General features: G+C 37.4%; 1 protein-coding gene across 1 annotated transcript in view; it reads right to left on the reverse strand.

Moving 5' to 3' along the window:
- The window catches only part of LOC102673378, a 75340-nt gene that overhangs the window by 27005 nt on the left and 37605 nt on the right, over positions 1-10730 (reverse strand). The window contains exon 4 of the mRNA XM_006618318.2: positions 5749-5963. Coding sequence (XP_006618381.1) covers positions 5749-5963 — 215 coding nt within the window. The remainder of the gene's footprint in view (positions 1-5748; positions 5964-10730) is intronic.

Here is a 10730-nt window from a genome sequence, read left to right on the forward strand (position 1 = left end):
ATGTAATTTTCCAGTCCGTTCCTTGGTGAAATTTCATTCGACTCGCAATTTCGTCACGTGACACGTACGACGCGAAATTATTCACGCTCGATATTTCTTTAACCGAACGTTAAAGGGATATAGGTTAAAGTTGACGTCTAAGAGAGAACGTTCGTGCAATCGTGAAATTCGAAATGGAAAAATACAAAAAATAGAAAAGATCGCGTTTGAATCGTTTTCGCTTCGTTCGAGATGAAAAATATGGACGCGTTTGCGTAACGCAACCGTAATCGAGAATCCACCGGTTTCGGATTCGAAAGCGATCGATTTCGAAAGACCGACTTTATAAAATCGTCCCACCCCATCGATTTCAAGATAGAGATTCTCCGGATGAATATGGATGAGACGCGATTAACGTTCGAGGTCGATGAAATTAATATACATGCGCGAAGTCTATGCGCATTGGACAATCTCGAAAGCGGTGTAAAAAAAAAAATGACAAAAGATTTTTCACAATTTCTCCACGTTTCTTTCATTTTCTCCTCGCATTTAAATCGCGTTTAGATTTAAATATTCAATTAGTTTTCAATTACTTTTTCATCGTTCAACGGTCGGAACGTGTTCGAGCAAAATGATCGAGCGCAGGCAAGCAAAGCGAAGTGTACGCGAGCAGCAAATACGTGGAATCGCAGAGGAAAGAATCGATCGTGGAACTTTTACTTTTACGAGGGGGAGTGTGGGCACAACACAACCGGCTGCCCACAACGTATCGTCCCACTCGCGATAGTCGTTTTAAGGACCTCTCTTTCTCTCTCCCTCTTCTTTTTCTCCTCGACGACGACATTGTAGCCGAAAGAGAGGCTCTGACCTTTGCGCGCTCGTAAAAAACAAGCGTATGGCTTATGCGTGCGGTCTCCTACGTCTGAAATATTATTCTCCACTCTAAATCGAATTATGCGCGGGGGGAAAGAGGAGGAACTTTCGAACTATGCGAATCCCTCGCCTTCTATTCCACCTAATATTTCTCTTTGACGAATTATTCATTACGAGTTGTAAATTATGAAATTTTAAATCGTTTATAATTTTTTCGATCCAAAAATGTAACGAAGATTTTTCTATATTTTTCTTCGACGATTTTTAACACGTAAGATTCTAAGAAACGTGTTAAAAGATGGGCACAATTACGATGATAATGGAAGTTTTTTTGATAACTTTTATAATAGCGTTGAATTATTATTTATTACGAAAAAAGAATTTTTAAAAAAAAATACGAAATCGCATTGAAAATATAAAAGGAGATATATTATTGTAAATTTGGGAAATTAATCTTGCCAAAAATTATTAGAAAAAATACCGATTGATCGCGACATTTTTTTGTATTTTGTAAAAACATACTTTTTTTTAATCTTATATTTATGAAGATTCACATATACGTATAAAATGATAATAATACACGCGCACAGGGGATTCGATAATAAAAATTAACTCGAGTTCCAGCGTTGAAGGATACGATAGGATATTGCACGTGGTTGGGCGAGACGTATAAATGGAATAGGGAAGCGAATAGAGATACGATGCCATTAATGAGTAACGCAAGCTGGCAGCGGTGTTATTTGCATGCTTGTGCGAACATCCGATGCCGGTTTTAGCCAGGATCGGTTTGCGAAACGCTCGCGGTCATATCGCCTCGTGAAAAGATTCTGCTCGCTGTTATTCGACCGTTTCCATTCGAAATTAACCACGCGAATCACCCTCTCTCCTATCTTTTCGCAATTGAATCCCAGATAACGAATAAATCCCAAAACAAGATAAAAAGACCATCCATTCTAGGATTCCGTATTCGTTTGCAAAATTTCGACCGAAGAGAATTGTAAGATGCTGGAATGGAAGCGATGAAAAGAAATTACTTATCTCTTCGAAATTAGTACCCTCGCGTATTAAGTACCCTTTTTTGCTATCTTTTGCAATTGAGTTCCAGCTAATGGTAACGAATATTCTAAAAGGGGGATGAAAAGAGAATATTTCTATAAATCTGATATCGGATTTTCTAATGGAATTGGTGAAAAGAAATTAGGGGATTATCTTTTTTCTTATCTTTTGCAATTGAGTCCCAGCTAGTGGTAACGAATATTTTAAAAGGGGGATGAAAAGAGGATATTTCTATAAGTCTGATATCGGATTTTTTAATGGAATTTTCTGATGAAAAGAAATTAGAGGATTATCTTTTTTCCTATCTTTTCACAATTGAATTCCAATTGATAATAAATATTTTTAAAAAAGATAAAAAAGCGATTTCTATAATATTCTGATCAGATTTCCTAATGAAACTGATGAAAATTACTTTCTTTGCTACCTTTTCGCAATTAAATCTCAACTACTGATAACGAATATTCTAAAAAAAGATAAAAATGTTTCTATAACTCTGATATCAGATATCGAAAATATTAATGGAACTGGTGAAAAGAAATTAATTATCACTTCTGCTATCTTTTGCAATTGAGTTCTAACTAATGATAACGAATATTCTAAAAGAGTCGATAAAAGATGATGTTTCGATAACTCTGATCAGATTTCTTAATGGAATTGATGAAAATTATCTTCTTTGCTACCTTTTCGCGATTAATCTCAACTACTGATCTTAACGAGAGAATATTCTAAAAGAATACAATATTTCTAATTAGATTTCGAAAATATTGATGGAACTAATGAAAAGAAATTAGAGAAATTATCTTCATTGATAACGAATATTCTAAAAGAAGAAGACAATAATTACCACATGATCTATATCGATAAGAAAAAATTAGTTATATCTTTTTGTCGAAGGTGTATTGCACAATTGATGGTTAAATACGCGAGGAAATATTAACACGTCACTCGAAATCGATTGCGTAAGCGACGAAAACTCAGGCCCCCGGGTTGTCCATATTAGGTTGCCATTTCGTATCGCCATTTTAATATCCTGTCCCGTTACATCGCAAACACTTTGCACGCGTAAAACCCTACTTTATTCCTAAGTACACGAGACAAAATTTATTATGGAAGCCTTATTATGGCTTCGAAGTTCACGCGGACCGGTGTTAATATTGCACGACCAACAATATCAATTTAGATAATTCTTAAAAGCTTATTAATTTTAACCTTCCCTTCAAATCGAGTTCAACCGGAATAAGAATTGCATGGAAGAAATATTTCCACGACATATCCCGTAAAATCGTTCGAACAGTTTACGAACAGGCAACAACGATATCCCGACGGGATATCCGAGAAAGAGAAACTGGGCCCACGGTTCCTTCAACGCCCACGCACCTCAAGGAATCAAGCCGAGGTCAAAGACTCCGCTCACCTTCGATGTCCTTCCTTACGGAGAGGACAAATTGTTCTCCCCTCGACATACCAACCCTTAAATTATTATGCAGACCCTCGACGATCGCAACGAGTGTCGCTATTAGTCGGCCCACTCGAGCGCTTTTTCCCTTCTTTAATCGCGAGTAGTCGCCGGAATGCCATACGTATTTCACGGAAACTTCTCTTTCGCGATGTGTTTACCAAATAAGACGCGCGACTTTGCCTCTCGAGGCGCTCAACTAAAGAGAAGTCGGCCTCGCTTCTTCTCTTAGCCTTCTCGAGTCTTGTACGAGGTCTCGTAGAAGTTTAATCAACGGGTGTCCGAAGAGGGTTTTTTTTTTTCTCGAAGACACGATGGATCGATCGTGATTATAATCCTCCACAAGCCGAGGGCTTTCATCATCGATCGACGCCAACCCGCTTCCCTCGAGGATCTTTTTATAACAGTTATCCATCGATCTACGATCAGATACGTATATAGATTTAAGATTGTTTGTTGTAAATATTCACAGTCGCCTCGAATCTGTTCTCATGGATATTCTCAATTATCGGAACAATGGTAAATTCGTATCGAAAAAATGGGAAGGAAAATCGTTCGTATTATATCGGCTAGGTTTTATTATGATTCCAAATGATACGAATCTACGGTATAAGATATATTCATTGAACGGTAGAGAATGTCTTTCCCTTCGCTTTGGAACAGTTTAACATTTGAGATATATTAATCGAACACGCTTGAAAACAGAGTTAGAAACAAATTAATCGAAAGAAGCAAAATAATTTCTTAAACTTTACTCAAGATAACCTCACCGTTACGTTGGTTATTCCACGCTTCGAGATATTAACTTTTAAAAATTTTGCTCGTACCTCTTAAGGAATATTCCTGCCGAATCCCTGTCAAAAGTAGATTTGCTTCTCGTCTTGAAGACAACAAGTCCTACAGGGGTACCTCAATCCTGGAATCCTTGGATTAGAAAATCGTGATCAGCCGGTTCATTATCGAGAGAAAAATGGTGGAAGGAACCACTGTTCCGTTAAGGACACGAGCATGCGCGTTTGCATGCGCGTTTGCATGCGCGCAAACGTATATATATATATATATATATATATCGCTATAGGACACAAGGCGTAGCAAGCGTTAGTCTCTGGCACACTACATATCTCTCTTGTAACGCTCTCTTGTAAGAAGAAGGCCGTAAGTCCGGTCACATAACGGTCCAGTTATGGTATGGCGAGGAAGCGATCTCTCGCCTCGACACACGATTCCCTCGTTACACGAACCAGCCCTCCTCCGTCCCTAGTATTTTCTTCCCTCTTCCCTTTTTCTTCTTCTCGCGCGCATCGCTTCACCTTCCCTCCATCCTTCTTCGAATACACGCTTCTTCCTCTAGCGCGTGTTACTGCGCGTGCGTTCACGCCTCCGCACCTTTTTTTCCCCCTTCCTCTCCCTCTTCCTTCCTCCCTCCTGAGAGTCGCGTATAACGTCGCATCGTCGATCGAGCGTCTTCCTTCGTGCTCGAAACGTTATTCCGCTTCTTTCACGGAGTGATTTCTTACGTAATTTCGTTTTACGCGTCGTCGAGCACCTTTAACGATTAGTCAGCGTCACGGTGTTTTTTCCGTTTTCGAGGGGAAGTTAATTCCGTACTCGAGGCGCATGGGTAAACGGAATTCGACACAGAAGGGGATTATTATTCGTCGAGATGTCGTGCTTATTTTTCGATATCTCTGTTCACGTGTGATTTATTCAATGTTTATTTGTATTGAGAAGGAAGGAAAATGGGATTGCACGGGAATTTGGTAATTCGATGATCGTTTCGAAGTTTCTGTTGATTGGAAATCAAACTCGATTATTTGTCGTAAGATCGGTGTAAAAAAGAATCGATTACACAAGTGACGAATTATTTTCTTTAGACGATCGCCAAAATTTCTATCGATTGGAAATCGAACTCGAACCTTTGTCGTAAGATTGGTGTAAAAAGAATCGATTGCACAGAATAAACGAACCATTTTTTCTTGATAGATCGTCAAAGTTTCTATCGACTGAAAATATCGAACTTAATTCGAACCACCATAATGAGGATTCGCTGGTGCTCGTTTTCTATCTAACGATGTAAAAAAATCGATTACACGAACGAACCATTTCCCTTGATAAACGATCATCAAAGTGTTATTTAGCCGAAGGTACAACGATTCGACCGTTATTAACCTCGATAACGCGCAATTATCACGAATGACGAGCGTTCAGAAATTGTGCAACCCAAGTGAGAATCTAATAACTCGGATAAATTGTGAGCCTGTTAACAGGGTCAGAAAACTTAGAGCATACGTATTTTCATTCTCGTCGCTGAGAACGATAAATCGTCCGACATAAATTGACAAAAAATGAAAGATTATCGTGTTTTATTAATTTTCGTCACTTACCAATTGCGTGGGCATGGTGTTGCAAGACCTGAGGGGCAGGTTGTAAGTTATAGGGGTGGGTTGGCTTCTGTACTCTTGCAGGCAAGAGCTGTTCTTCGACAACCCTCTAGGATACACCAGACCATGGAAATCCGTTTTTCCCTCGGTCGAGATGTGCACGATTATCGACTCACTCGCACACTCGATCTGCACAGTGCTCGCTATCCCAACGGTCGCTGTAAAGAGAATATAACACACAGTTAAGCATTCGCCCAAAAGAAACAAGTTTTTAATTGGTTAAAAATTTTGAACAAAATTACTTCCACTAATTACCTAGCAATTTCGATTATTAAATTTTACTTCAGATATCGCATTTTTTCCCCACTCTTACTAATTTCAAATTCGACCAATTTGGATAATTCTATTTTTTTTTTTACAAATCTCGGCGCGAAAGGAAGACTCGTAAAAAAGATCGCCTTTAAAATTTTACGAACAACGTCGTAACAATTGATTTTCAATTTATAACGTTCTCCTTGTTATCCGTTCTCCCACGATACTCTCCTTCCATTCAGCTTATCTATTAGTAGTACAGTGGTTTAACTGTAAATCGAATCGAGAAGAGCGTCGATTCGACGAGTAAGCGAATGATGTAACGGTGTCCGATCAATTACAAACGGTTCGCACTTTTATCCTCGGCAACGGGTCGAGGCGTCGCGATACTTTGTTAATACCATCGAACACTATAATTTTCGGCCATTGATAATTCGGTCTACTTTTGCTCGAACCGTTGCACGCAGCAGGATATTTATCTCCGAAAAACGGAAAGAACTTTTTTTTCATAAGTAATGAAACAATTTTTATAATTGATTGAACATTTGGCCCAGTACAGTATGATTTTTTTTTCATATTTTTTTTAATTATTAACAATTATATGGCTTTAAGGTGATAAATCTTCAAATCGGAAAATAAAGTTATTATTTACAATCTTGCTATTTTTTTTTTAATCTCATTAATTTTTAATCGAATTAAGTGTATTAGGTATGTGTTTGTATCGCCAAATTTCATTTTGATATTATTGATATTTTTTTAATTTTAATTTTAAAAAGGAGTTTAACGGTGTTCACTGTTTTTTCTTGTGTCATTATTAAAGAGTAAAGCCTTAATTTTAAAATAAAAAAAAAAATTAGCTGCTATTGAGGTAGTTACAATAATTTTTATTATTATCGATACTAATTTTGTTATCAATCTCGAGATGATCGATCGAAATTTTTGTATAAAATTATTCTGCGTTTAATATATTAATTTTTTTTAAACGATAAACTTTCAATTACTTTTTTCATTTATTTTTTTATCACTTTTTAAGTTACATTGAATATCAAAGTGAAAAAAGTTGTAGTTTCTTAAAGTACAGAAAATGAAGTGGCTCGCGTTCAATCGGTTAGGAAGTTTTCGTATATGAGAATGACAATGAGAAATTTTAAAAAGATCTACACATGGATAGAGGTAATAACAATGCGTATTCGAAGATATAAAAATCTTTTAATAAAAATTTCTCTCTTCGTTTATGAATTTTTCACTCGTATTCAAATTGAAAATAATATAAGTTACATATATTTTTAACACTGGAATCTTATCCATTATTCTATCACGTGAATAAGTGGATGTGTAACTAATTTCAAATAATTTGGCTGTTTGGAAAGTAATTTCGTTTTCTCACACGAGTGTCGCTTTAGTCGAACGTTTTATGCAGCCAACTTCATTCTAAACCGTGTTGTATCGTATATTTTGAGAGTTTTGGTATTTTGTGATTTATTTATAAGAAAAATTTGTTCGATTCGGCTGTGCGGTTGTATTTTTTGTGCGTGATAACAAAGATACAAGACCAGAAGAAGCATATTTTACTTTTTTATTATAAAAAAAGTAAAAATGCTGTCCAGGCAAGAAAAAAAGTTACGTGAATGATGCAGAAAGTGTATTAACAGAGGTAGTGTCTAAACTGGTTTTCAAAATTTCGTTCCAACAATTTCGATATTAAAGATGACATTAGTTGAATGAAGACAAAATAAAGGCGATCGAAGCAAACAAATAATGATTCGAGAAATTGCTACTAGATCGAACAATCCAATACAAATATCAATTGTGAAAAATTCATTTTCGTGTTTTCTACTGTTTGTTGAATTAGCGTTAGATTAATTTTTATTATCGGATTAATTTGCACAACGATATTTTATATTTTAGATTATATGAATATAAATCGTTACCGTTACTCGATAAAAACTAGACTAGATTCTCTTGAAAGTTTCCTCTTTCTCGCAAGAATTCTTTATTTCTTTCACGCATTACTCGTTAAACAAATCCATTGCGAATCGATTACGATCGTTCGATACAGATTGCATAGGAACGAGGAAATGGAATTCGCCGTTTCTCTCTCTCTTTTTTTCTTTGCAAGAAAATCGAGTATGAACGAATAAACATTCTTTTCTCTCTCTCTCTCATTTAATCGACGAAGCGACGACGATGCCAAGTTTTATGATTATCCCGTTGAAAAAGAAAAAAGAAAATAAAGAATTAAATGAGAAAAACTTCATTTTGAATTCATAATTTCACGAAGTCGCGAACTCACTCGTCGAAGCTATTTAATTACAAAACAGTCGAGCGAGAGAAACGTTAAAAATAATCCACGAATGTTCAACATCCGTTTAAAAGGAATTAGCGATTCGGTGCCGATAAAAAAAGTGACAACGATCATTTTCGATTTACTATTATCCCTATCTGCCTATGGGGCAGACAACGATGAGAGAGTCGTGAACTTGATTCTCTCGCCCCATCTTTTTCTCTCTACCTCGAGAACCGATAAAAATTCGCCGCTGTGTAATAATTTCTAACATCGCTCTTCCCTCGAGTGGAGCGACAAGGAGCGAATAAAGAGGATAGAAAAAGGAGGATAGATCTTTTTTTCAATCGAATAATCGCTTTTCTTTTTCCTTCGTTTGCACAGATCATCGCGCTATGCGACTCAAACCTAAAACGTAGCCTATTCGAATAAAAAAAAAACCTATACAAAGGTTACGTAAACAACGAAGATTCAGCGTTCTGTTCTTTATTTCTTTTTTTTACCGTGGTAAATAACCGAGTAAGTAAGTCAAGGAAGAATTGCGCTCGAGGAGAAAGATCTTTCCGTGACACTTTTTTCCCTCTTTACGTAAGCGATGTGTAACAACGATGATAATCGATGGAACCGTCGAAACCACCACGGTGCGTTGACTAATTAACGGATTAACGAGAGGAGCGTGATTAGCTCTTAGTCGGAGGGGCCATTTAAGGTTGACAACCATCCTTTCCCACCCGTCCTCCTCCTCCTCTCTTCTCTCCGGGACGCGATATACGAACGTTTCCCGCCGGCGAGCGGGAGCCAATTAACCGCACGCGAAAATGCAACAACGTCGTTGTTGCAAACGTTCCTCGGGTCGAGTCGAGTCGATATCCTCGTGGCAAGGAGTCGAACAGGAATCGAGGAACAGGAAAAAGAAAGAAAAGAAAAAAAAAAAAAAAAAAAAAAAAAAAAAATAAAAGAGACGAGGAGGTCGTCGACCAAGCGAGAACCATTCCGTTTCACGCTTCCAAACGCGATTCCTTTCGCGGTTTTTCGAACGTTTCTTTTCCCCTATACCCCGCGTGGCGGATCTGGGATAAAGCTGGGACTGGGAAAAACGGAGGATTCTGCACGCTTGGTATACATCGATTCTTCTTCCAGGAACCGAGATTCCTGGTGAAGGGATTCTTATTAAAGCCGCTTGCGCTCACGATTCGAGCCGATCCTCCTCCTCCTCCTCTTCTTCCCCTCCTCCGAGAAACCTTTACCCCGCTAAGTTTTTTTTTTTTTTTTTTTCGATTTCGTTCTTTCGAGGCGAAGAAATGTGCGTAGAGCAAAAAACTATGAAAATCATCATAGTTGTAGGGTGTTCAACTTTTGTTTTCGAGGAGTTTACGTTTAATATCGAGAAGGTTGGGAAATTTAGAAGTTTATTCGTCAGGTTAATGGGTAGAGTAGATTATTTTATACAATAGAATAAATTAATGTGTTTCGTGGAATATGTTTAAAGAACGAGTGAAAATGGATATTAAAATTGGTTGACGAGCGTAATTGGTTGGGATAGAATAAACCCGCTAAAAGAGCAGTTACGTATCTTCAATTTTATTTATCCTTTGTTTTCCAGTATCTGAAATTTAAAAAATGAAAAAAAAAAAAAGAAAAACAATTTCCCGTTTCACGTAGACCACGATTGTTTTATCCTTTGGATTAATAAATTTGAAACTAATTATCGTGTTTATTATTAACTTTTTTATCAATTCATTAACAATTATAATTTCGGTGAGAATTTCTTTCTTCTTTCTCCGTTCCTTTTACACATATAAGAAAGAAGAGGTATCTCAACCCAACGAAACTTATTATAACCTATGCCATAATGATTCGAAAAATAAAATGGACAAAAAAAAAAAAACAAATCGAATACTTTACTCTCTAACCGATGCAACAACACTCTCGCTCACTTGAACATTCAAATTCAACATTTCAAGGAACGTTACAATGATACGCAACACACCTTTCTTCCGTCTTCTTCCTTACCTTCTTTACGAACCACAGATTATCGGCCATAAATGGAAAAGTTCCGTGGAAATTCTCGAAGGGAATCGCGAATTACGACGTAATTACGAGGCGAAAAAAAGGGAGGGGGAGAGAGTGAGAATCCTCTTCCCTGAGAGAAAAACAGAGAGAGGTCATCCGTGTGTTAAATAAAAGACACGTGCGACGATGTGTGAATCGCAACGCCGGAAGTGGGTAAGGTACTTGACCTTAGGGTAGAGGAGACTTTCCTGCGCTGTATCCATCCATCCTGGGGAGGAGGAAGAGGTAAATCCGCGGACGAGAAGCGTAGAAAAAACCGTTTGTCCACGTGTTCTTCGATTCCCCTTTCTCTCTCTCTCTCTCTCTCTCTCTCTCT

Source organism: Apis dorsata, unplaced genomic scaffold (assembly GCF_000469605.1).
Source record: "Apis dorsata unplaced genomic scaffold, Apis dorsata 1.3 scaffold_348, whole genome shotgun sequence".
Taxonomy (NCBI): Eukaryota; Metazoa; Arthropoda; class Insecta; order Hymenoptera; family Apidae; genus Apis; species Apis dorsata.